We start from the raw sequence: 27,903 nt of genomic DNA on the forward strand, positions 1-27,903 counted from the left end.
ATTTTGGTTAATTCAATATGCATGAATAGTTTTATGTCTAGGTCATTAATTAATGCGATATTTTGATATAAATTAACATAAATTTCAAAATTTTAATGCCTCATATTATCATATATATGAAAATTAACCTCTTACAATCTGAAGTTTTATGTTTAAGGAAATAAATTTTGTTGGTGGTTGTGTTATATGATTTATATAATCATTATATGAGAGTCTAAGATCGTTTGAAACTTGACGTATGATCTTTTAAAATAAATAATTTAGATGATTATATCAAAATTTAAGTGTACGATCGTTTCAACAAAAAAAAAAAAAAGAAAAAAAAAAGATAATCATATCAAAATCTCATCTTCTAATCTTTAAAAATAATAGATTATATTGAAATTTGACTGTCTCATTAAATATATATAAATAAGACAGTCATATCAAAATGTGATTGTCTCATCTTTAATATATATATATAACTAAATTAACTAATATAATAATTTTTTTTGACATGTCCGCACAAAAAAAGAAAGAAATTACTAATATAATTATATTAAAAATTCATCAAACAATATTATTTGACACTCTTAACTAACTTTCTATTTAGCTTTAGTCATGAAAGTAATTAATATATACAAAGTAGTCTTTTAATGATCAAACAACGTGTTTTTTTTTTTTTTTTTTTTGTCTTTTAATTAAGTTTTGTCTTTTAATTAGTATTATCAGCATGATATTTTTTTTAATAAAATATATATATCCCAGTGTTGTGAGAAAACACTGCGAGAAGAACTGAACAGCTTCATCTATCTATCATTTCAATATCTATCATTTCATCTATCATTTCAATATATATTATGGTTTTGGTTTTTGTTTTATAACTAGATATTGTATTGGGTTTTTCAATTAGGGATAATTTGGGTAATGTAATTTTCAATGGAATGTGTTTAATGGAATTTAAAATAATATTTCAAACTTTTAATGCTTCATAATATCATATATCATATGACTTATAAGATTATCTATGATAAGTATGATCATTTTTTTTTTTTTTTTTTTTTTGAATGAAGTACTGATCTTTATTCAAAAAATCTGAAGGGATACATGAAAATATCTAGAGCCACGAGACTCTAAATACCAAGAAACTCAAAGAGCTTCTAGACCAACAAGAGCAACTTGCTCTCTAACAACTACATCATGAATGATTTCCGGGACTTCTTCTATCCAGATTCTAGACACCCCAGTGGAAAATCCTGTCCTCGCCAACATATGAGCTGCTTCATTTGCCTCTCTTCGAACATGTTCCACTTCCCATCTTCTGAAGCCCGGCAGTAAGGTATGGATGTCCTCAATAATTTGTCCAAAATTGCTTCCTGTTGAAACTCCTTTTATGGCTTGAACCACTGATTTTGAGTCTCCTTCCAAAATGATATTCTGTAAGCCTAGGTCCCGGCAAAATTCCACAGCCAGGAGAGCACCCATCGCCTCTGCAACAGTAGGATCTGGACAGCCACCCAAATTAGAGCTGGAAGCTGCACAAACCCTCCCCATATAATCCCGAACAAGTATTCCCACCCCAAAATATCTTGAAGCAGATTTCACCGACACATCCCAATTAGTCTTGTACATGTCGTAAGCCGGTGCTGTCCAGCGAATTTGAGAAGCAGTTATGCATTGTTCCACAGCAGCCCCATCCTCGTCCACCTGTTCCTCCGTCGATTTTTTCCATGCTGTCCACTGCATCTTAACGTCCTGTACTACCCTCGCTGGATGCTTAAAACAGCCACCGTGGATAACATCATTTCTCCTTTTCCAGATGGCCCGAGCAGTACACGCAAAGATCCCCATCTCCTCCGTGTCACACCTATGAGAAATATATTCAAAAACTGCCAGAAAACCTTCCTCAGTGCAAACACTTTTTTGTAGTGAACGTATACTGCCGCTCCATACATCTTGAGCTGCGGGACACTGCCATAGAACATGAGCCACCGTTTCATCGTCTCGAGTGCAGAAACAGCAAATTGCATCCTTCACCACCCCTCTACGTTTGAGATTTGATTTTGTAGGAAGAATATTTTTACAAGCTCTCCATACAAACATCTTTGTGGCATTGGGGACCCTTAAGTCCCATATAGTCTTCCAAATGGCTTTTTCCCGGGCTGGTTTTGATCCTCCACCGCTGTTTGCTTCATTGCGCTCGAGCTCTAGATGGTATGCACTTCTAACCGAGAATTCTCCAGAGTTTGTAAATTTCCAGATTAACCTGTCTTGCTTATTGTATCTACTCAAAGGTAGCCCACTGATCACGTCAGCTTCTTCCTCCCAGAAGATCTCCTTAATAAGAGGAATGTTCCACCTTGAAGTATTGGGGTCAATCAATTCACTAACCTTTGCTTCTTTTTGCAATATATGACAAGGGGACTGTATAGTATACGAAGAAGGGGTGGGAATCCATTTATCCCCCCAAATTGACACCGAAGTACCATTCCCTATACGCCAAATCAATCCAGCCAAAAACAGATCCTTAGCCGCAAGAATGCTTCTCCAAGCCAAGGACGGTCGACTCCCCACTTTTGCCTCCTGTAACGACCCATTGGGAAAATATTTGGCCTTGAGTATTTTAGAGGCCAAACTTTCCGGCTGATTTAATATCCTCCATAATTGTTTTGCAAGGAGTGCCTTATTGAAAGCCTGGAGATCGCGGAATCCCAATCCCCCTTGAGACTTTGCTCGTCCCATTTTCTCCCAGCTCATCCAATGAATTTTCCTTTCATTCTCCTTATTCCCCCACCAGAAATTCTGCATAATACCATTGATCTCTCTACAAAGAGCTTTTGGGAGCAAAAATATACCCATGCTATAAGTGGGGATAGCTTGGACCACGGCTTTTAGTAGTATCTCTTTTCCTGCTTGCGAGAGTAACTTCACCTTCCAGTCTGTTACCTTGTTTCGTACTCGTTCTGAGAGATTCTGGAATTCTCTGATTCGAGACTTTCCCACTAGAGCTGGGAGTCCCAAGTATTTGTCATATCTCTGTGTAACTGGCACCCCTGACAAGCGGACAATAAGCTCTTTTACATCTCTTCGTGTATTACGGCTGAAAAATATCGATGTTTTATCTCTATTCAACCGCTGGCCCGATGCTTTTTCATATGTTTCCAAAATAACTGTTAACCGTTGCCAATCTTGAGCCGTGGCTTTACAGAAAATCAGGCTGTCGTCCGCAAAAAATAAGTGATTTAATCTTGGGCCTCGTGGTGATGTTGGAACTCCTCTAAGACTCTCAGATTGTTCGGCATGAATAAGTTGGGAGCTTAAAGCTTCAGCACATAAGATAAAGAGGTACGGGGAGAGGGGGTCTCCTTGCCGTATACCCCTTGTGGGCTGAATACGGCCTTCTGGATTCCCATTAATGATGATAGAGTACCTCACCGTAGAAATACACTTCATGACAAGCCCGATCCACTTTTCTCCAAACCCCATCTTTTCCATAACCCCCTGCAAGAAACTCCATTCCAGTCGATCGTAGGCCTTGCTCATATCTAATTTAAGAGCCATGTATCCGACTTTCCCCCACATCCTGGAATGCATAGAATGCATGGTTTCATATGCCGCTAGCACGTTATCCGAGATGAGTCTTCCCGGGATAAACGCGCTTTGGTTTGGGGAAATTATTTCATGGAGAATCACCTTCAATCTGTTTGCCATAGTCTTTGAAATAATTTTATAAATCACGTTACAAAGACTAATAGGTCTAAAATCAGAGACATGTGAAGGATTATTTTTCTTAGGAATCAAAGCAATATGGGTAAAATTAACATCATCACTAAGTCTACCCAAATTGAAAAAATTCTTAACAATATTACATACCTCCTCCCCAATGATAGCCCAATTATCATGGTAAAAACAAGCAGGCAAACCGTCCGGGCCCGGAGCTTTTTGACCACCCATCTGTGAAATTGCACAAGAAATTTCCTCCATTTTGATCTCCCTCTCCAGCTGCTCATTCATGGTCGGAGTGACTCTCCTCTCCATTCCAGCTAGGCACTGCCATACACCACTCGGACTAGAGGAGGAAAAAATATTTTGAAAATAGCTTGTAAACGCATTGGTGATATCTTCATTTGATGAGCACAAAATCCCCTCTTCATTTTCAATGCGTACAATTTTATTCACCCGACGCCTTTGCTTGACGCTAGCATGAAAAAACTTCGTATTTTTATCGCCATATTGTAACCAATGCTCTTTTGCCCGCTGTCTCCAATGCGTTTCCTCCTTTTCAATAAGATCGTTTACCTCTTGTTGCAATATAGTAATTTTTTCCCCTTCCAATTGAGACTCAGTCATCTGCAAAATTTTCAACTGCTCCGTCTTCGCCCGGATTTGATTTTCAACTTGTCCCTTCTCCTTAATTTGCCATTTCTGAATCACTCTTTTGCATCTTTCCACCTTGGTCGAAAATGACTGCCACGGGTTGGAGGGAAAAATTCTCTCCCTCCACACCGATTTTATAATGGTGTTATGGCCGTTTTGTTTTCCCCACCCAGCTGTGTAGAAAAAGCGCTTCTTCACCCGTTTATCTCCATGTGTTGCTGTATGAAGCTGCACGTAGAGAGGGGCATGATCTGAAGTTCGGCTGCCATAACTTCTACCCCAAAATTTTGAAAAGAAGCCATCCAAGCATGATTTGCCATTGCTCTATCCAATCTCTCCAAAATACAGTGACCATCCTCCCTCTTATTACACCAAGTAAATTTTGGACCCACAAACCCCAAATCATGGAGTTGGCATCGGTCCATGGCTTGTTGAAAATCCCGAATTTGCCACCGAGGCCGTTTATTTGCACCATACTTCTCCGAATCTCCCAAAATCTCGTTAAAATCCCCCACACACATCCATGCATTACAGGATAGTGACTGTAGGTGCCTAAGAAGGTCCCATGATTCTTTTCTTTTCGACGCTTCGGGGTGCCCATAAAATCCCGTTAAAGTCCATTCTTGTGTCCCATCTACCCCCTTTATTTTTGCGTTAATATGACGACGACTGTAATTTTGTATTTCCACCATTCCATCATTATTCCAAAAAAGAGCGAGACCACCACTCTTTCCTACGCAATCAACCACAAATACACAATCAAATCGCAATTGACACTTTACCCTTTCCACCCGAGAAGCAGTTAACTTGGTTTCCATAAGGAAAACCAAGTTGGGTTTCTTTTCCTTTACCAACCGGCAAAGGTCACGAACTGTCCGGAGGTTCCCAAGCCCCCGGCAGTTCCAACTGAGAATACTCATGGCTCTTGGCGAGGCTGTAAACCAGCCGCCGCCACCAAAATCTCAGAACTCCTTACATGCCCCACCTCCTTCTCCCCTTTTCTGCTTGCTTTTTTCTTTTTTTCCACACTCACTTCGGTCTCTGCATGTCTTTTTCCCAGGGATGGTAGGTTCCCATGTCGTGCAATTTCCCTCTCTTCCTTCTCACGGGCCCTTTTTTTCCATGAGCGAAGTGATCCCCCGCTCCTAACAGTAGGCCCAATGTCGTCTTGGCCTGATTGAAAATCATGTTCCACCTGCACGTGAGGCCCAGCAGTCTCCTTCGAATAAAAGCTGCAATCACCCACATGTTTATGAACTGACGTCGCCTGGTGATTTTCTCTCCCTGATTTCCGGTTGTGCTCCTTATTTTTCTCTCCAAGTTGACGCAGCTGCTCCTCTTTGAACACATGTCCACCGTAAGTCTCTCCAGCATATGCTTTATACGCCTTATCACTCTCCCTAGGTTGACGCATTTGATCGCCCATGCACATCTGTCCACCATAAATTGCTCCCGCGTTGCCATCAATTTCCTTTGCCCTCTCTCCATGTTGACCCCACTGCTCCCCCATTTGCTCATTTCCACCATAATTTTCTCCAGCATCTTCCATGTTGTCACCAAAATGGGAAGTAACGGACACACTCTTAATGCCCACAACTGGCGAATCTCCTTGATTATTCTCTTTCCCCACAGCTGGCGAATCCCGCATTGAAGTTGTGAACGCCCCACAAGGAAAACCGCCAGAATTATTCCCTGAGAAATTTCCCCTGTTTAATGAGGCTCCTTCTTTCCCTCCCTGCGTCTCTTTCCTTTTTTGATGGCCGTTACTGTCCATGGTGGTACCCCTCGCCGGCCGGAAACCAGCTGCCCCCATCGTCGGAACTGCTCCATGATAGCCTTCCTCTTCTTGTGGAAAGTCATCTTCACTGTATCCTCCTTTTCTTGGCTCCGATTGTCTTTTAGGAGATCCCACTCTCAACCACGGCCCGTACCCAAATTCCTTCGGCTTGCCGTGCTTCCATCGAATTTCCTCATTCACACATCCGCCGACACCATGGCGAATTACCCCACACTGAAAGCAAAACTTTGGTACCCGTTCATATTGAAAAGGGATCCATAAAGTTTTGTTCTTCAGTTTGAGAATCCTGCCTCTTGGCAGAGGTTTGTGGACATTAACTTGGACTTTAACACGTAAGAATTCGCCCCATCCAATGCCATTCTCATCCGTGTCAACATCCTCGACCATCCCAATAATAGCTCCCAGCTTGAAACCCATCTCTCTTCCCATGCATGACAATGGAAGTTTATACATCCGTACCCAAAAAGCCGCCGTATCAAAGTTCATTTCACTTGGCGGCGTAATCCCATCATATTCAGCCACAGAAAATAATTGACCTTCAAAAATCCATGGTCGTCCCTCCATCACTCGGATCTTATCCCACTCGTGTTCAAAATCCATTAGAAACAGATTTTCTCCAAGGACCTTAAACTCCAAGCACCCCGTCGGCCTCCAGATTCTTATTAGTTTTGCCCTTATTGTTCTCTTCCCAACGAATCTATCCGAGATTAGTTTTCCCACCAAACAATGAGTCCCCTTTGCCGTGATCTCTTCCACATCCTCTTCTACCACCTCAAGCCCATCTTGCTCCTCTTCCGTCAATGAAAACTTTCCCCATAAGGCCTCTAACTCTTCAGCCATTACTAGCACCAAGCCTCCACAAACAGATAACACCAAAAGGTTGTAGTTTAGCCTTCCCACGCACACACAGATGAGTGTGTGATGGAAGAAAATTTTCTTCTCCTCTAGGTTTTATGACTCATAGTTATCCAAATTCTTAAGTATGATCATATGAATCTCATAAGACCATATGTTATATGATTTATATAATTACTATATGATATGAATATAATCATTACATCTTAGTATTATCATTAGTTACATATGAATCATTAGATCATGTTGTCCAAGATCTAAGACCATATGATCAATATTAAAGTCATAATGATCATAATTCCTAAATATGATAATATGATCTAACAATTATCATATATATAATAATATGATTAATTCCTAAGTATGATAATATGATCTAACGATTATCATATAATAATATGATAATTTTGAGTCATAATGATCATAATTCCTAAGTATGTGATTACATGATCTAAGTATTATCATATGATCTCTAACAATTCGTACAATCTTCGATTTTATATAACATGATCTAATGATTATATGATTAAGCATTAATATTATTCACTTTTATTATTTAATATTCATATTTAATTATTATTGTGATGTTATTAAATTGCACATATTTATTCAATTACCCTTGAAATATATGGATTTTATTATTTAATATTCATATTTAATGATTATTGTGATGTTATTAAATTGCACATATTATTCAATTACCCTTAAAATATAAGGATATTTTTATAATAACAAAGGTTAAAATAGACATTTACTCAAATTTTTGGCGCTAACCGCCGAAATGGGTGAAAATTTAATTCACCCGCCCTTCTCAAAATCCCCCCAATTTTCGCAAATCCACCCTCTCATCTCCTCATTCACAGCAGCAGTTCTCTCCAGACTCCCATACCCTGCAGAGTGCAGACTATTTGTAGTTTTCGTACTGACCCTTTCTTCTTGGATGAAATCAATAGCATATCCCTCCTACCCCCTCTTCCTCTCTCTCTCTCTCTCTCTCTGCGAAATCTCTACCCTAGTTGCATAGGAAAAAGTGGGGAACCTTGCAGCTGGAAAAAATCTGAAAAAAAGTGGGGGGTTTTGATCCTTCAGCTGCCGAAAGCCGACAAACAGAGCCTATTTTCTTCCATCCATTCTTTCCTTTCCTTTCTTTTATTTTTTATTTTTTATGAATTATTCCAGTCTTTTTTTTATTCTGATTTATTGGTTTTGTATTGTACGGTTGCCGAACCAACATATTGTTGATTACACGAGGATCAAGTCTGTGATTGTCGGAGATGGTGGAACCGGTAAGTTTGCTTTGATCTACTGGTTTTTTCCTTCAAGATATGTTTGGTTACCGGGAAAATATGGGATACGGGACAAAAAGATTTTTTTTTTGTCTTAGCTGTCATGATAGGTCTTTTATTTATTTATTGTTTTTAACTAATTCAACTAATAGTTCAGCTGTTAACGAAATTTGTTGCCTGGAGATGGAAAAAGAACCTTGACGTTGGGAGCAAAATCTGATTCTCTTAAAAAAAAACCTTCATTGATTTGGTAATTTCTCTCTGATATGTTTTTTTTTTCCTTTGTAATTTCTCTTTGATGTCTTTGATGGATATTCAAACTCGACTTGCTGCAATCAGTTTGGTATCTTCTGATAATCCCATATGGACTGCTTCTAGGAAATGAGTATATGTTAGTTATGATATTTGGGAGGCTCTTAGGGAAAAGAGAGTGGTGGAAGTTAGTCTGGTTTTCTCTAGCTATTCCAGGTTTGTTTTTGGTGTTGATGTGTAATTGGTTCTTGTTTTGATCTATAAAGTTGCTTATTCATAAAAAATAAATAAATAAAATAAATTATTTGGGGGGTGATTCATCAGGTGGAGTTTTGGATCTGTTTGTTGCTGACCCTTTTCGGCTACATTCCTGTGATTATTTATGCTGTCTATGCCATCATCAAGTGAAGTTAAATTTTTGTAAGCAACCCCCCACATGGATCTCTCTTCTTATCTCTCCCTCACTCGAGTAGGAAAATATTGCTAAAGAATTTGTTAGTTTCAAGTAGTTTCCTTTTATTTTCCTGATATCTTCTCGGATATTTCCTTAAATTCATATATAGATTTGCCTCCCTTTAAATATCCAGTAAGTTGTATTATATACGGATCCAAACCATTTTATTTATTTATTTATCTTTGATCATAAAAATTTGGTTGCAGGGTTTGCCTTTTTGTTCTTTAGCTGCTTTCTAACTCCATCTATGCATGTAAATATGTACTACGTACAAGTATGGAGGTACTCTAAAATGCACTTGTGATGCAAGTTTGTTTGTCTTTGTCCATGGATCTTGGTTTGTAGTGGGCCTAAATAAAGTCTTTTACTCTTTTTCCCTACTAGATCAACTTTGTTCTTCCCTGCTTGGATCTAATCTGTTCAGGATATATATATATATATTCTCGGATATTTCCTTAAATTCATATATAGATTTGCCTCCCTTTAAATATCCAGTAAGTTGTATTATATACAGATCCAAACCATTTTATTTATTTATTTATCTTTGATCATAAAAATTTGGTTGCAAGGTTTGCCTTTTTGTTCTTTAGTTGCTTTCTAACTCCATCTATGCATGTAAATATGTACTACAAGTATGGAGGTACTCTAAAATGCACTTGTGATGCAAGTTTGTTTGTCTTTGTCCGTGGATCTTGGTTTGTAGGGGGCCTAACTAAAGTCTTTTACTCTTTTTCCCTACTAGATCAACTTTGTGCTTCCCTGCTTGGATCTAATCTGTTCAGGATCTAATCTTCTCGGATATTTCCTTAAATTCATATATAGTTTTGTCTCCCTTTAAATACCCACTAAATTGTATTATATACAGATCCAAACCATTTTATTTATTTATTTATTTATCTTTGATCATAAAAATTTGGTTCCAGGGTTTGCCTTTTTGTTCTTTAGTTGCGTTCTAACTCCATCTATGCATGGAGGTACTCTAAAATGCACTTGTGATGCAAGTTTGTTTGTCTTTGTCCATGGATCTTGGTTTGTAGGGGGCCTAACTAAAGTCTTTTACTCTTTTTCCCAACTTGATCAACTTTGTGATTCCCTGCTTATATATATATATATATATATATATATATATATATATATATATATATATATATATTGCAAGGTTTTGTATAGCTTTAAGCTCAGATCCGCCTGTACATGCTCCTCTCCCACCCACACGATATACTAATGGCTTCATTATCAAGGTGCACTTGGGCTTTGCCTTTGGCTTCATTCCTTTTTCCTCTCTTCTTTTTGAAACTACTGATATGATGATATCATTAATTATCTGCAGCATTTGCTTTATATATATATCTTGAAGAATTCCTTTCTCAGTATCTTTATTAATTATCTGGTGTTTGATGCATGTTGAAATTGATCAGGTAATGAGCTGACAAAAGAGATAAGGAATTAGCAGCATCTTTCCTTTTCTTTCTTTCTTGTGGTAGCATCTAGATGAACAAATTATTTGTAAAGCTTATTTGTCATTCAATGTACATGGTTTATTATGAGCTGACTCATGGTGTGTTGCAGTGATAGTGGGGAGCATTTTCTTCATAGCAGTCTAAAGAAAGCTGTGGTTATCAATTTGAATGAAAATGCTGTAAGCCTTATTACTCTTTTCCTCTTTATGTTAATATTTATTTTGACCTTATATTCTAGAAATCAATGCCCAAATCAGATTTTGAAAGCTGACCAACTTTGGAGTAATTTAAGTGCTCTCATGTTTTTATATTTATCTGGTTAGTGGTGAAATGCTTTGAGATCATATCCAATCTCTTGCCAGAAGCCCTTTGTTTAATAATTTATGTGGTTACCTTCATGTCAAATTTTAATTGTCAATTTATCCCAAAACATACAGGCTCTGCAAGTTGGTCAAAGGCAAATCTAGCTCAATTCCACTGCCAACAACTCAGGCCTCAATGATGCCATTTCCTGAAATACAGTACCCTCAGCCCGCTTCACCTGTAAAACTATTGGGTCATGCTGGATGGTTGCTGCTACTGAGACAACAAGTGTATAGCAAGGTTTTTTTGCAGTCAGATGTTTTTTTTGAACAGTAAGCTGCAGTTTGAGATGCTGTTGGTTGCTTGGTTTGCTGTGTGATGGTTTGGCTAATGTAGTTTGTTACTTTGCTGGTTGTAATCTGTATAGTTGTAGTAGTGTTCAGGAAGCTTGTTGTTTTCCTGGAATTTTTGGCTAAATAGCTAGAGTGCATTGTATTCATTAACTTTTTTAAATGAAAGAGTTACTCATTAATAAAAGAACGACTTTATGCTTTATCATTCATTTTTATGTTGGTTTGTCTTTGTTCATCAAGCAGGCAATAGTGAGGCTAGTGAGAAAGAGTACAGATGAAAAAAAAAAATAGCAATTAAATAAATGCAAAACGCCCAGAAAAATTCTGGCAGACAACGCCGGAGAAGGAAGAGGAGGAATCACAGATGACGCCGGCAGAGGAGGATTCGCCGGCGTCTTCTGCAAACGCCGGCAGAACTTCCTTCTCCGACGTTTACAGTAGACGCCGGCGAATCCTCATCTGCCGGCGTCGACAGATAACGCCGGAGAATAAAGTTGTGACAGCGTCCACTGTTGACGCCGGCACAGCTCCTTCTCCGGCGTTCTCTGTTGACGCTGGCAGATGAGGATTCGCCGGCGTCTACTGTAAACGCCGGAGAAGGAAGTTCTGCCGGCGTGGACAGTGGACGCCGTCGCATCCTTCTCTGCCGGCGTCAACAGATGACGCCGGCTGAACTTTCTTCTCCGGTGTTTACAAAAAACGCCGGCATCCTCCTCTGCTGGCGTTGACAGATCACGCCGGCACAGAACCCTTCTCTGGCGTGATTAGAAGACGCCGGCTTTTCCATTCTCTTCACCGGCGGTCGCCCAAAACGCTGGAAAACAAGCTTTGCCGACACTGTTTCAGCCGGCGTTTGGTGTTAACGCCGGGAATTGTATTCCCGGCGTTTTTTTCCCCTTCCACGGCGTTTTTTGGGCGCCAGCCTAAGGTGTTTTTTTTGTAGTGACATCATATGTTGTGGAGGTTAAGCGTTGCTCTGAGATATCAAACTCGAGAGGGATTAGAGATGCTTAATTCGATGTGGGCAAATGAGTCAGGGTATTATGAGACACTTATAGGGGTGTGCTATGCTAGTCCTTATAAGATTTGGTATAGTGCTCCCAATCTTTTATGCAAGTGGACTCGGTGGTCACACAGTCTATTTGCTAGTATGAACATGTTTGAAAACAGTTAGAGAGATGCATGGCTGGATCATGCCCACAATGTGCAAGTGGGAGATGTAGAAATATATGGGTGCACATCAGTTGGCAAAAGCCCAACTGTTACCTTTGGTAACGTTTGGCATGTAACTGTCAAACAGTTACATGCTGGAAAGGTGTGTATATAAATACACGACTCTAATGCTATAAGGAATGGTGAAAAAATATGGAAAACTTCTTTGTGGAAAAACTTTTTTCATAGCATCTGTGCCTGCAACCTATATCTCTCTTCCTGTTTTTTGGACAATGTGAGGCTCTTAGACTATGGAACATGTGTGTTTTGCTCTCATAGTAAACACCACCACGAGTAAGAAATGATTTGATCGTGAAAGAGTGAAAGAATGGAGACCTACATGAAACAACCAGTAAAAAGATCCTTAGAGGTATATTTCTATGTTTTTCTAACACCTCACAAACCCAATATTACAGATGAAGCCGTCAAATTTCCTGCATTATTGTCAAGAGTTCTTAAAATTCTTGGCATAACAAGAATGATCATTGCACCTCGCAAACCCAATATTACACATGAAGCCGTCAAATTTCTTGCATTATTGTCTTGGAGCTTATTTGAGGCCATACCTTAAAAATTTTAGAGGACCCTAATCTTCATATACTTTTATCTTGGGAACTGTGAAATTAATGATGTTTAATTACTTCGGCATTCATATAAATAAATATTGACTTATTCTAGTTGAAAAAGTGTGAGTGAATTGCTTTGGTCATAATCCTATGTTAAGTGATCCTACCTAGGAACTGAGCTGCCTGATCCTACTATACGCGATGACATGGAAAAATCAAAGGGGTGGAGGACAGCCATGGACCCAGTGATTTGTTGTTTCATGCTTGATTGGCTCTTCTGCTTAATTCCCAAGAAATGGTCGCATGTGGTTGATTGTCAATGGACCCAAAAAATTAAAAAAAAATAAATAAATAAAAATCTCATACTATTCATCTCAAATTTAACTTTCAACATTCTTATTTTTTACAGCATATCAATCACATTTTATTATTATTTAAATAAAAAATTGACTACAAAACAATTATTATTATTATTATTTTTTTCACTTTTCTGTATCAAACATTCTTACTTTTTTTTACACATCAATTAAATCTTGCTACATCTCCAAGCAACTAAACAAACAAAGTGCAATGCCAAACAGCCCCACTGGGTCAAGCTTGGGTTAGGGTTGCGATCTCCAATAACTGGGGGCTTGAAGTGACTCAAGCTGAGACTCAAATGGGATATTTGTCAATGGACCCAAAATTAAAAGCCCTATACTATTCATCTAAAGTTTAAATTCAACTCTAATATTCTTACTTTTTACATCACATCAATCATATTTTACTGCCAACAAAAAAAAAAAAAAATCATTATAAAACAAAAAAAAAAAATTCACTTTTCAATACTAAACATTTTTACCTTTTTCAAATCTTGCTACTTTCTGTTTTTGAAGCCAATGGCAAATTAACAGCCACAACGTTTCCCAGCTTGAGTCATTTGAAATTGTAGAGCATGGAATGAGAGATCGGTGGGAATCGAGCATTACTTACAGTAAAGGCACATTTTACTATTTTAGCTAATAAAAAGTATTATTGAGGAGACGATATTCAAATGTGTCTCAATTTTAACATTTATGCATTTTAGCTTCTTTTATCTATTACTTTTTTAATACAAACTTCAACTAATTTTTTATTTTCTTTAAATATTATTTTTTATTGTCTTCTTTTTTGTCTTTTTTTCTTTTTTTCCTTTTTTATTGCTTTCTTAAATGACCAAAAGGGAAGAGTTTTTTTTTTTGTTTTACATGTTGCACAAAAGAGGGGAGGGAGATTCAAACTAGTGACACTCTGCTTCATTTAAGCGTGATCCCAGCAGATTGAGTTACCTCTTGAGGATGGGAAGAGTTTTTTATTGTAACAGAAAAAGAGAGAAAAGAGAAAAACGAATACATAAGAACATTTTTATCAGGCTCTTTATTTTGGATAAATCTATAGTTTGGAGAGCTAAAACTAAAGTTTAACATTCTCTATCCTCCCAAGGATATTATAAGAAATAATTTAAAAAAAAAAAATCATACTTAAACAGAAAAGTGAGAGTGAGATCACTAATTTGAAGAGCTGGACGCAAGTGCTTTGAAAAATAAGTAACTAAAATAAAAAATATGATTTTTTTTTTTTTTAAACTAAAATAGGAAATGAATTTAGGGAATTGATAAAATTACAGTTTAGCTTTTAAAATTGTGCGTTTTCAAAAAACACCTATTACTTGTGATTTGAAAACGTAGATTTTTTATGTTTTCAAATCGTACTTTTTTTAAAAACGCAATTCAAAGTAATCAATTTTCAGTGATTTAATTTAAAATCGCACTTTTTGAATTATAAAATTGCAATGCCAAACAAACCCTAACTAAATATACACAATATAGAGATTTTAGGGCTGAAAATAGTGGTAGGGTTGCACATATAGTTAGGAAAATAAATAATAGGGGAAACTTTAGAAAGCCCCCTTGAACTTCCAGCCAATTTGAAAACCCTCCCTGAATTTTCAAAACTCTCATTTAAGCCCCCTAGACTTTGATTTTCTCTCACTTTTGACCATTTTAACATTAAACTACGTCGTTTTGGACGTTTTATACCCATTTTACCCTTCTCCAAAACTACATCGTTTTGTGTCCTAAAATTACAACACCTACCCAGCCCAAAACGACGTCGTTTTAGGCATTAATTTTTTTTTTTTTTTTTTTAGAAAGCAAAAAAAAAATTAAAAAAAAAAAAAGAAAAAAACCGAGAAGCCACCCCCTTGGCCAAAATGGGGTGGCCGAACCACCCCATTTTTGGCCAAGGTCAGCCACACCCTGGCCGATCTGGAGGTGGCCGGACCACCCCCTTGGCCATGGGGTGGTCCGGCCAACCCCAAAAGGCAAAAAAATAATAGAGGGGTGGGGAGGGGGTGCATTTGGGGTGGTCCGCGGCCGGACCACCCCCAAGGGGCTGGGGGTGGTTTCGGCCACCCCATACGGCCAAAAGCACCCCCATCCCCTGTTTTTTTTTTTTTTTTTTTTTGGCCAAGTGGGTGGTCCAGCCACCCACTTGGCCATGGGCGTGGTTCGACCACCCCCAGATCGGCCAAGGGGTGGCTCTTGGCCAAAAATGGGGTGGTCCGGCCACCCCATTTTTGGCCAAGAGCCACCCTCGATTTCCCCTTTCTTTTTTTTTTAATTTTGCTTTTTTAAAAAAAAAAAAATTAATGCCAAAAACGACGTCGTTTTAGTTTGGGTAGGTGTTGTAGTTTTAGGACACAAAACGACGTAGTTTTGGGGAAGGGTAAAATGGGTATAAAAAGTCAAATTGTTTGACTTTAACGTTAAAAGGGTCCAAAGTGAGAGAAAATCAAAGTTCATGGGGCCTAAGTGAGAGTTTTGGAAATTCATGGGGGTTTTTTCAAAATGGCTGGAAGTCCAGGGGGGCTTTTTGAAGTTTCCCCTAAATAATAGCATAAGGAATCTTTCCTCAATCTAGATAGAATTTATACGTCCATGTGATGATAGATGCGCGGAAGAGTTTCAAGGAAGAATAAAAAATAAAGAGAAATGATTAGTGTTAATGATTAGTGTTATTTTAAATGATTAGTGTTACCCCTCCCAAGCTTTTAAGCTTTTTGCACACCCTCCCCATTGTTCAAAAACTATCACTTTGATGTATTCAATTTCGATTTCCTTTCACTTCCCTCCTTTCGTTAGGATTTTGCAGTTAAATCAAACGGTCAAATGAGTAAAAGACCTTTATACCCCTAAATTTTTTTAAAATTTCAAATTTACCCTTATTTATAAATAAAAAATTAGGGAAAACTTCACTTATCCCCACTGAACTTACGCGTCTTTTGCAAACACCTCCCAATCTTCAAAGTCTCTCACTTTGGTGTATCGAACTTTCGTTTCGTTCCAAATACCCCATACTATTAGATATTGGAGTTAAATCAAACGGTAGAATGAGTAAAAGACCTTTATACCCCTAAAATTTTTAAAAATTTCAAATTTACCCTTATTTATAAATAAAAAATTATTATTATAATTATTATATTAAAAATAAAAAATAAAAAAAAGTGACCCACGTACACTTGTGACCCTCCGATGGGTCACTTGGTGACCCACCGAGGTCTTTCAAACTGTTAGAATGCAGTGCTACGTTAATTCTTGAAAGTGTAAAGAGCGGATAGAATATCAATGAACCAACGGGTCAAGAGCTTTTTTTTAATAAAAAATCATTTTTAATAAAAATAAGGGCATTTTAGGAATTTCACACCCTTCCGTTAGGATTTAACAGAAAATCCTAATGGAATGTGGTAACTGAAACAAAAAAAAAAAAGTTCGATACAGCAAAGTGAGAGACTTTGAAGATTTGGAGGTGTTTGCAAAAGGTGCATAAGTTCAGGAGGAGTAGGTGAAGTTTCTCTAAATATTATAATTATTATATTAAAAAAAATAAGGGCAATATTGGAATTTCACACCCCTCCGTTAGGATTTCACATAAAATCCTAACGGAATGGGCAAAGTGGAAGGAAACGAAAGTTTGATGCATTAAAGTGAAAGTTTTTTAACAATGGAAGGGTGTCTGCAAAATGCGCAAAAGTTTGTGGGGTGCAAGTAAAATTTTCCCTTTTTTTTTATCTCATCTTATAAATCAGTTATTAGATTTGTGAACTTATATGGACTCCACATAAATCAATGGTAGACTCCACAAATCTACTATTTGATCTATTAAATTTTTAAAAGAATATCGAAAAAATATGACAAAATTATTGACATTAATTATTTTTCTAAAATTAATATCCAAAAATAGAAAAGGTTGATGGGTGTGATAGTTTATGAAAGAAATAATTGAGAGGTACACATCAAGATGGCCTCCAAGACGTGGATATATTCCGGCCTCCAAGACGTGGATATATTCCAGATAAAGGGATGGGGCTTGGCCGGGAGGGTTCACATACTCTGACGTTGACTGCAAATCATGGAGGGATTCGTCGTAGGGTATCGTGTGATGTATGAGGGGATTGAATTACTGATTTTGTTTCATTAATGAAATCAAGGGGGGGGGGGGGGGGGGGGGGGTGGTGGTGTATGGACATGTTTAAATTAGCCATAGCCATCTGTTTGCAAAATAACATGTATAATACTATAATTGCACAAGAATAGCTTCAATCAAGTTTTGATGTAAACTGAATGTTTTACACCATTGAATATGAAGCAGATACTTAAGTTTGAAATACCAAAAAATAATATATATAACCCTTCACAGCGAGTGATTTTCTTTATTTTGAAAAAATCTAATTGACAAAATACTTATTGACAAAACCACCAACAAAACTAGTGGAGCCACCGTTTTTGTTAATTTTTGAGACTTCGGTGTGGGGGGGGCTTAGAGGTGGGTAGGGGGTTCACTATAAATCCAGCCGTTATAACCGTCCACCAACCGGTTACCGGCTACTTAGCCAACCGCTTTTAAAAAAAAATGGAAATAACCGATAACCAGAAATTTTTACCAAGAGTACATTAATATACATAATTAAACACAACTCTAACCCAAAAGCCTAAGCTAATGGGCTAAGGTCCACTTAGGTATATTAAGTACTCTTTTCTTTTATATTTTCTAAATGTGGGACACAATACTCATAAGTGTACTCACAACACACAACAAAGCCTAGCTTATTGGGCCAAAAATTTTCTAATTGTTTTCTAAAAAATTTTCCCAACATGGCTAAATTAAGCCGAAAAAGTAGGCCCAATACCCAAATAGGCCCAAAATACCAAATTTTTTAAAGACTCAGTTAGCGGTGTGGATAACTGGCTACCAACCAGTAACTCATAATTATTACATAACCGGGTAACCAGTAGCCGATTACCAATTCTGGTTTTTAAAATTAACCAACCAGCTAAAATAGTTTCGATTAATGGTTTTAGTCAATAACAGTTAATCGGAACCAGGCTTACACCCCTAGGGTTCGGTGGTGGATGGTGGGCATTGGGTTAGAATGAATGAAAAAATCCATGAGATTGATTTGAATTAAAGAAACAGTGTTTTTATCTTTATTGTATTTGGTGATTTTACCTAATATGTCAAATTTTTATTAAATGCTATAAAGTAAAGTTTTATACCACATCTTAATAGAATGGGCTCTCTAATTACATTGGACATGCATTATGGATTGAGTGAATAGAAGTTTATATCCCATTCTTAGAGTATTTTATCATGTGATATTTCTCAAAGCCCAATCATTATCTTTTAAATTGAATTGGTTGAGATTTTATCATATCAACATTTAATTATAAACCTTTAATAAATCTTTTGTCACTAGAAACTCTCTGGAAACGTTTTTTTTTTTTTTTTTTTGGCAGAGTCTCACTTGTTAAACAACAGAATTTCTGTTGGCAAGATTTAAATTTTTTTAAAAAAATTACATGAATACGCAATAAGAAAAGTATTTTAGGGGGCATTTCATTAACGCATTAAAAACATGAATCACTTTGGTCACAATCCCATTTTAAGTGATCCTACCTAGCAACTGAACCTTTAGAATAATTGTTTTCAAAATTAAATAATTAAGATTTTGTCGTATTAGTATTATATCACTTCACCAACCAACATTTATCGCATAAATATTTATATGTTGGGAAAACTATCATATTAGGAAAAATACAGTTTATCCCTCAAAAGTTGACAGCATTTTTCAATTCGAACAACAAAGTTTCAATTTTTGCAAGCTACCCCCCAAAGTTCCAAATTTTTGCAATTTAACCAATTATATCCAAAACTTCCCATATTGCCTCTAATTTTTATTTTTTTTATTTAAAAAAAAAAAATTCGGCTTTGGCCATCTGGCCATTTTTGCATCCCCAAATTTATTTACTTTTTCATAAAAAATTAAAAAATTAAAAAAAAAAATCAGGGTCAATATGGGAATTTTGGGACAATATTGGTCGAATTGAAAAAAAAAAATTGAAACTTTGTGAAGGTGGATTGCAAAAATTGAAACTTTGATGTTCGAATTGAAAAACGCTGTCAATTTTGGGGGGTAAACTGTAATTTTCCCATCATATTATCTCTAACTGAAAAGTAAGAAGAACTCAAACAAGTAATAAAAAAATACAAAGATTTATGTGGTTCACCAATAAGCTATGTCTATAGAGTTTTAGCAAAGTTTCACTATTTCTTGAGAAACAATACAAGAAACATCAATATATATATGTATATATATATATATATATATATATATAATCCTAATCAAAAGCGATTATAAATACGATCCAATCAGCCTCCGCTCCATGGACTAAACCCTAGAAAAGATCCCATTTAAACTGTAGAGCTTCCAACGTTGAACTAGGTCAGATACAAATCAGGTTCTACATAGCCTAATATTATCATTTTATATATATATATAATAATAATAATAATAATAATAAAAGTTCAATCATCTAAATTTAAAAAAAAAATATGGAAAAGTTTACATACCCCCTTCAAACTATCACTCAATTGACAATGTCTTCCTTCCCAAACTTTCAGTTGTAACAATGTCTTCCCTATAGTACCAAAAAATTGAGAATATCTCCCTTAAGGGTAGCAAAAAGACAAAAATGACCATAAATTTTTTTCAATAAGACAAAAATACTCCATTAAATTCAAAAAAAAAAAAATGTTTAAGATAAAAAAACGAAATTTAAAAAATAATAATAATAATTAGTTTTAGTTTTTTTTTTTTTTTCCTTTCTATTTTAAGGGTATTTTTTTTCATTGAGTGGACATTGATAATTTTTGGTAGTTTGGGGGTACATTGTCTTAATTGAAAGTTTAGGGGACATTGTCAATTGGGTAATAGTTTGAGGAGATACGTGGACTTTCTCCTAAAAAATAATTGTTAAATACCAAAAAATGATAAAAGTAACCAAAGATCAAGGATTGTAAGTGAAGTTTTTCCTTAAAAAATATATTATATACCACATTTTTATCTCACAACTATTTCACAATGATGACTGAATGGTTCAAATAAATTCTAATTAATTTTTTTTCTTTTTCCTTTTACAAAGAGTATCTAAGGGTTAATTGAGACTGTCATGTCAGTATTATGAAAATAAATGTTGGATGAAAATATAATTGTAGCATTACAAAATAGGAAAATGCTTCATTTCCTCTTCTTATCATTCTCTTATCATTCTCTCATACTCCTATTTATTAAAATTATCATTAGATCTATGAGGCTCATGTAGGTTTCACACATGCCCTCACATATTCGATGGCGATTGATCTAATGGCTCATGTGGATTTCACACACATTCCCTCACATATTCGATGGCGATTTTGAAAAATGGGACGGTTGGAGAGGGATATATAAGGGGAGAATGTAGACCACAATAAAAGTAAGTCCAAAGGGAAGGGACTCCTCAGCCGCATGGTGACAACTTTGTCTTTGTTTGGTTGCTTGGGGAGGACAGAAGTTCAATGAATAAGTCATGCACCGAGGGCCTAGTGAGCTTTTGACAGAAATAACGGTATCCGGGGACGGGCCCCAACCTCACTACCACTTTCCAGTTGCCATGTGCACGCTAAACCCCTTTCAAATAATGTCACTGTTAGAGCTTGGCCAGTTATTTGATTAAATAATTAGATTTACTTCTTCTTATGAACTTAAGTCTTTACGACAAGTGGTAATTTAACATGGTATTAAAGTCAAAAGTCTTCGGATCGAACCTTGACTCTGTTAAATTCACCTCAAATTTTAATTAAATATTTCACGTGTTGGGGCATCACCTATTAAGGAAGTTTAAGCTCTCGTGAGTGAGAGTGTTAAAGTATTGATTAAATGATTAGATCTATCTCTAATTCCTATTAGCTTAAGCTTTTAATTTAACATGTCCTACGAAAATCGGAGTTCATTGCTACTGCATTGTTTGATGCCAGCCTTTGACATAAGTTGAAAAGCCTAGTTGGGCCTACATCAGTTTCCCTCTAGAATGAGTTTCTTATACAGGCAGAGTGGGATTATTTGAACCGGATTCATCATAAACATGAACTCAAATGCAGAATATATCCTATTTTAAAGGTTTTTATCTTCTGTGTAACTCCAAATGAATAGGTTCAAACTCTTGGAGTCTAGTTTAATCTTCAACAACAAGCTATAACATGAAAACTTTAGTTGAAAACTTCATAACAAGCAAATTATGTATCCAAAGGATGATGATGTTTTGAGCTCCATCTCGAAGCCACATCCTTGAGTCATGTTGTTAGATATATGTAATGTTGTTCCATATTGGTTATGTACATATAGTGTCTATATTATTAGCCTATACATATAAGCCCATTCTGTCCATTATTCTGTGTGATTCAATATACAACCTTATTCGCAACATGGTATCAGAACACAGGTTCTAAATCACCTTTAATATTTTTTTTTTCACATCCCATTTTCTTTTTCCGGCGTCTTTAGTGTTTTCCGGCGAATCTTTCGCTCTGTCCTTTTCGGTTCTCTCTCTTCTCCTCGTCGTTTTCACTTTTCAACAGATCATTATACCGCGCTATACCGCTCGAAATCTCAGAAGACAACCGTTACAGAGCGGTCGCACACAATCCCATCAGAGTTCTCACGCTCCCATGCGTGCCGCCCAAAGTCTCGGTTGTTTCGCCACAGTGGTCCGCCTACCAGATCTCCCTTTGGCGACTCCAGCACCGTCGACCTCACCCCATTCCGACGTGCCACGCACCCATCAAATCTCTGTGCGTGAATCTCACGCGCCAAGGTGCCGCCGTCAATATGTAACTATATAAGACATATTATACAATATAGCATATAACTATAGTTTATAGGTAACAAATTAACAATATATTATTATATATAACTAGATAATAGAAACTATATTATATTTATAATGTGAGCAAGTTATAAATATAGTATACTATGTACAACTAATTAACTATAGTACAAATATAGTATATAGTTATACATGAAGAAGAAAAAAGAATCTAGTTTGGCTATTATGTTGGGATGCTATACTAGTTAATATGTTAATATTAATATATAACATACACGCATATATAATAATATAAATAACATATATATTGAGTAACCTATGGTTAATTATATTTACTAAGTTGCTTATTTACTTAGTATATATTAATTAACTAGATAATATGTTAGTTTATGAACTAACTACTTTTTTTTTTACTTTTTTTTTTTTTTTTTAAATGGTATTGTCTCATCGCATTACTGTGGGAAAAATTTCTCAAAAAAAGAAACACAATACCCTAAATACATATAGGCAGTATGGGTTTTTGGGATCTGTAAAATGAACTAACTTAGTTTTAGTATGTTAACTAATACACACATAAATATTAAGTAATATATATATGAACGAGCCAACGAGCTGACTCGCAAGCTCCTATCGAATTTTATTGAGCGAATCAAGCAAATATTATTTACTAATCGAATGAGAAATGAGAAATCAGCCATGAAAATTGAAAGGCATAAACTAAGCGATGAAATCGGAGCAATCAAAGGGGTGGAGGACGACCATGGACGGACCCATTGACTTGCAGGCTCTTCTGCTGCCCGAAAAATGGTCGCACTGGGTCATGTCCAGGTCAGGGTGGCGATTTCCAACAACTGGCGGCTTGAACTCACCCAAGCTTTCCCACCTTGAGTCAACCATGTTTCGATGTTTTTCTGTAAGCCTTCATTTGAAATTGCACTGCATGTGTATATGGAATGAGAGATCTTTCTTTTCTTCGGCGGCCGTTGGAAAACTGGCGGTAAAGATGCCATCGATATCGGCGCCAAAAACCGTACAACTATGCAGGACCCATTGATTTGTTGGTTTCATGCTTGATTGGCTCTTAACCTTTTTTATTTTTGCTTGAAGAGTGGCTCATGCTTTGTGGAATCAATGATTATGTCCCAAGAAATCCAAGTTTTTTTTTTTTTTTTAAACAATATTATTATATGATTTAGATATAATAAAAATGATATTGCAATAAAAATCAGTCAATTAATCTTTTTTTTTTTTCTTTTTCTTTTTAACAAGTGCTAATAAAGAAAAGCCAACTAATTGTTAAAGTCCTCAACGAATTTGATGAGTAGGGTAACTCAACATTAATACATAAGTTAAATTAATAATAATAAAAAAGGACATTGTGAATAGTAAAAATAAATAAAATATATAATGAAAGTTGATAACTAAAATGATAAGTTGAATGTACACTACAAAAAAAAAAGAAGTTTTTTTGACGTGGCAAACAGTAACTGATTTTTGCCACGTCGAAATATTTTGACTTCTCAAAACAGACACGTCAAAAAAAATATTATTGACGTGCTGTATTGTAACACGTCAAAGGTTTTTGACATGTTAATTTAACATGTCAAAAACTTTTGACGTGTGACAATGACACGTCAAAAGTTTTTGACGTGTCAACCTAACACGTCAAAAGTTTTTGACGTGTTAAGTTGCCACGTCAAAAACTTTCGTAAATAATATTTTAACATTATTTTGTAATATAATTAGGTAATAATTAATATCAAAAATATGTATTAAAAATAATTAAATTTAATTGGCACAGAAAATTAAATTTGATTGGTGAGGAAAATTAAGTTTATCATATTAGTATAAATTACTTCGTGTGTATATATATATATATATATATATATATATATATATGCTTGTCGTATATATATGCATGCGTAATCATTCTAGGTATATAATATTGTGTACCAATTAATATAATTATCACATGCATTCATATAAATCAACCATTACATTAATATTGTGTATACTTAATTATCACATGCATGCATATAAATCAACCATTACATTAATATTGTGTACACTTAATTATCACATGCATGCATATATATAATATTGTGTACACTTAAATCAACCATTACATTAATATCATATATATAATTTAATATATAATGATAATAAAATTAAAATAAATATAAAATAGTATATTTCTATTTATATAATATAATGAAATAAATAAAATAAATTTGAAATATTCTTTTGACGTGCCACGTGTGGAACGTCAAAAGGTTTTGACGTGCCACGTGTGGCACGTCAAAAGGTTTTGACGTGCCACATATGGCACGTCAAAAGGTGTTGACGTGCCATGCATGGCACGTCAAAACCCTAATTATATAAATAGAATTTCTTTTAATTATATTATATTCTTAAAAATATAATAATTTATATAATTTTAATTTTATTAAAATTATATATATCACACATATAAACGATATTATATATATATATATATATATATATATATATATATACACGTAGATGCATAATCATATCAATCTATTAATATTTTATGATATTTAATATCATATATATAATATTAATTATCCTATGCATGCATAATCATTTTATATATTATATACCAATTAATATAATTATCACATATAAATCAACCATTACATTAATATTAATTTGAACATGATATTATCATGCATAAATCAGTCTAGTAATATTAATATGATAGCCATATTAATTTTGTAAAAATATATAAAACGTACTGAATACATTTATTTTATGAGATCCACAAACTTCACATGAACTGGGCTAACACAAAATACGTGGTCGGTGAGTGAATACATCTAATTATTTATACATCTAGAATATTAATTTATTTATTCTCTAATTAATTATAATTGTGTTGTATGGATAATGTGTTATATAAGAGGAAAAATTATATAATAGAATAATATAAATTATAATTTTAATAGAAATATAATTCAATATATAATCTTAATAAAATTAAAATAAATATAAATTAGTATATTTCTATTTATATAATATAATGAAATTAAATAAATGAAATAAATTTTATTATTCTTTTGACGTGCCACACATGGCACGTCAAAAGGTTTTGACGTGCCATGCATGGCACGTAGGTGTTATAAGAAAGTTGGAAGAGAAAATAAAAAGATAAAACAAAATGTGTTCAATAGCTAATATTTGCTTATGTGAATGCTCCCAAAATGTGGGTCACATAGAGGATATTATCTCCTATATATATATTGGGAAAATGTATGCTTTCTTCCTCACAAATCATTAATTGCTAGAGGCCATTGCCGAAGAACCCTATTAAGTTTGAAGACAATGGCTTTGACACTAGGGAAGAAAGTTTTCATTGTCATGTTGACAATTTTGGGGAGTTGGACATCTCAAGCTACCTCCCACACATTGCAAGCAGCAGCTTCCATGGCTGAGAGACACGAGGAATGGATGGCTCAGTATGATCGCAAGTATTCAGACGATGCAGAGAAAGAAAACAGGTTCAAGATATTCAAAGAAAATGCAGAATTTGTAGAGAAAGTCAACAACGAAGGGAATCACACTTACAAGTTAAGTCTCAATGCATTTGCAGACTTAACAACTGAAGAATTCATTGCCTCTCGAACTGGATACAAGATCACCAATCAGTCAAGGTCCACCAATGTTAACACATCATTTAGGTATGAAAACCTGAGTGAAATTCCAATGACTATGGATTGGAAAGAGCAAGGAGCTGTCACCCCTGTTAAGGACCAAGGCCAATGTGGTAAGAAGATCACATATCTTAAAACTCTGAGTTTAACTTAAATTTCTGAGCTTACTGTTGTTCTAACAAGATTTCTGTCATGAGTGATTCGTACGCATGCATGCAGGATGTTGTTGGGCGTTTTCAGTGGTGGCAGCGGTAGAGGGGATCACCAAGATCAAAACTGGCAAATTGATCTCCCTGTCTGAGCAACAACTGCTGGACTGTGACAACAATGACAATAATGGCTGCCATGGCGGTCTCATGGATAATGCATTTACATATATAATACAAAACAAAGGACTCACCACTGAAACAAATTACCCATATTATGCTGAGGAGAGAGCTTGTGACATGCAGAAGGCGTCTTATTATGAAGCTCAAATCAGTGGTTTTGAAGATGTACCTGCTAATGATGAGGAGGCATTGCTTAAGGCCGTGGCTGGCCAACCCGTCTCAGTTGCCATTGATGGTTACGGACCAGCCTTTCAACACTATTCAAGCGGGGTCTTCAGTGGAGAATGTACAACTAGCCTAAACCATGCTGTTACTGTAATTGGGTACGGAACGACTGAAGATGGTACCAAGTACTGGTTAGCGAAGAATTCATGGGGCGAGACATGGGGAGAGGGTGGGTACATAAGGATTCAAAGAGATGTTGGTGCACCAGAAGGTCTGTGTGGCATTGCCAAGCAAGCTTCCTATCCAGTAATTGCTTAGGTACTGCAAAGGTCGATGTATTGTGTACCTAGCTATAAGCATTGCTAGCTCTCTCTTTTCCTATATGCAGGTTTAATGCTCTGGGCTGTGAAAATGCCTGTATTGCTGCTTCTATTCTGTCATCAAAATCTGTATTGCTCTCTATTTTAATATTTATATGCACTGGCCTATAACCTGTGCAATATATGCAAGGGTTTTTCACTATAATTTAATTTTAAAGTTTATTATTATTTCGAAAACATCTTAAAAAATAATAGCAAAATATATAAATATTAATAATGCCATGTTTCTTTTAAGAAAGAACAGAGATATGACACAAACAAAGACTCAAAAAAATAGCAATATCATCATTATCACAAACAGGTGAGGTGAGAGCTTGGGCCTACACATTCTAAGCAATTGGGCAGAATTACTCAATTACATCATATAGCATATTAAAACTGAAATTAATTTCGTGTGATTTATATAACACAAATCATCTGTAGTTGCATTAGAGATGCTAAAGCAGAAGACTCTAACCAAATTTATATCAAGGATATCTTTTGCATTGAAAAATCTCAATGAAAATGACCAGGGATGAACTAAACAACAAGAACAAGAGAAGACTGAGAGGAAGTAAATTGCAATTAATAAAAATATTCCCAAATCAGTGTTATTACACTAGCCATCATTACACATAAGCTTGAACCACTAGACATCAAGTCCACATATTTGAACTACTAGACATCAGCATCTCATCACATTTTCATACTGAAACTGAATCAAGAAGAGAAACAGTTACCCACGCTTCCCACTGTTGGGATTGGACTTTGTGCAAAGGACTTTCCGTCCCTTGGCACGTCGGCGCTTCAACACTGCTCTACCACTGGTGGTTCTCATCCTTCTGCGGAAGCCATGAGTCCGAGCCAGAGATTTCCGCGACCTGCTTCTCTTTGTCAGACAAAGAGCAGCCTTCCCAGCCCTCACAACTAGGCTGCGGCCTTTATCTCTTCCAACCCCAATGCTAGAATTCAAATCCAAACCCAAAGACAAACCTGGAAATAAAAAGCCAAATGAAGTTTAAATCTGAAGAAAAATTCCTTTGAGGCTTCCTTCTTCAACATTTCTCACTGTCAATTATGGCTAAAAGAAGTGGCCACAAGGGGATCAAACAAGAATTACTACTGCACGTAGAGCTCAACGTAGGGTTATTCCTTCTCTCTTTTCTCTTTTTCTTTTTTATTCAAACCTTCTGCTCAAACAACTGAATTATTATTGCAATTGCAATCTTGGTAAGTTGTTGTCAATACTGAATTGCATAACCC

At 35.8% G+C, this 27,903-nt stretch overlaps 3 protein-coding genes and 1 long non-coding RNA gene across 7 annotated transcripts; 2 read left to right on the top strand and 2 right to left on the bottom strand.

Moving 5' to 3' along the window:
- Positions 1-1,128: 1,128 nt before the first annotated feature.
- Positions 1,129-5,276, bottom strand: LOC148589814 (uncharacterized). The gene is made up of 2 exons (XM_088515190.1): positions 5,212-5,276; positions 1,129-4,630 (listed from the first exon to the last, which is right to left on the bottom strand). The coding sequence occupies exons 1-2, from the start codon at positions 5,274-5,276 to the stop codon at positions 1,129-1,131; spliced, it is 3,567 nt and encodes a 1,188-aa protein (XP_088371316.1).
- Positions 5,277-7,995: 2,719 nt separating this feature from the next.
- On the top strand, positions 7,996-11,088 carry LOC132175416 (uncharacterized). Of its 4 annotated transcripts, XR_009439426.2 has the most exons (6): positions 7,996-8,295; positions 8,635-8,763; positions 8,872-8,967; positions 10,172-10,242; positions 10,571-10,640; positions 10,899-11,088. It is a non-coding gene; the product is annotated as an uncharacterized LOC132175416 (long non-coding RNA). The 4 variants fall into 4 exon arrangements; XR_009439423.2 differs by lacking the exons at positions 8,635-8,763; positions 8,872-8,967 and adding an exon at positions 8,453-8,545 and having other exon boundaries at positions 10,161-10,242; XR_015909779.1 differs by lacking the exons at positions 8,635-8,763; positions 8,872-8,967 and adding an exon at positions 8,453-8,545.
- Positions 11,089-25,326: 14,238 nt separating this feature from the next.
- On the top strand, positions 25,327-26,829 carry LOC132170608 (senescence-specific cysteine protease SAG39). Its single transcript, XM_059581638.2, has 2 exons — positions 25,327-25,900; positions 26,007-26,829. Exons 1-2 carry the CDS (start codon positions 25,327-25,329, stop codon positions 26,597-26,599), a joined length of 1,167 nt encoding a protein of 388 aa, XP_059437621.2. The 3' UTR covers positions 26,600-26,829.
- A 376-nt stretch (positions 26,830-27,205) lies between these two features.
- On the bottom strand, positions 27,206-27,658 carry LOC132170609 (Ribosomal protein L34; the record flags this gene model as incomplete). Its single annotated transcript, XM_088517823.1, has 1 exon — positions 27,206-27,658. A coding segment is annotated over one exon (282 nt), but the record flags the coding sequence as incomplete, so codon positions are not given.
- Positions 27,659-27,903: the final 245 nt, after the last annotated feature.

The sequence above is a fragment of the Corylus avellana genome, chromosome 1 (assembly GCF_965113065.1).
Source record: "Corylus avellana chromosome 1, dhCorAvel1.hap1.2, whole genome shotgun sequence".
NCBI classification, from domain to species: Eukaryota; Viridiplantae; Streptophyta; class Magnoliopsida; order Fagales; family Betulaceae; genus Corylus; species Corylus avellana.

Bases quoted from the DNA above. Each gene is read 5' to 3' on its own strand.
- LOC132170608 (XM_059581638.2), top strand. From the start codon at position 25,327: ATGCTCCCAAAATGTGGGTCACATAGAGGATATTATCTCCTATATATA. The intron at 25,901-26,006 runs GTAAGAAGATCA...GCATGCATGCAG, and splicing joins TAAGGACCAAGGCCAATGTG to GATGTTGTTGGGCGTTTTCA.
- LOC148589814 (XM_088515190.1), bottom strand. From the start codon at position 5,276: ATGAGTATTCTCAGTTGGAACTGCCGGGGGCTTGGGAACCTCCGGACA. The intron at 4,631-5,211 runs GTTGGTAAAGGA...ATTTTGGGGTAG, and splicing joins ACAGTTCGTGACCTTTGCCG to AAGTTATGGCAGCCGAACTT.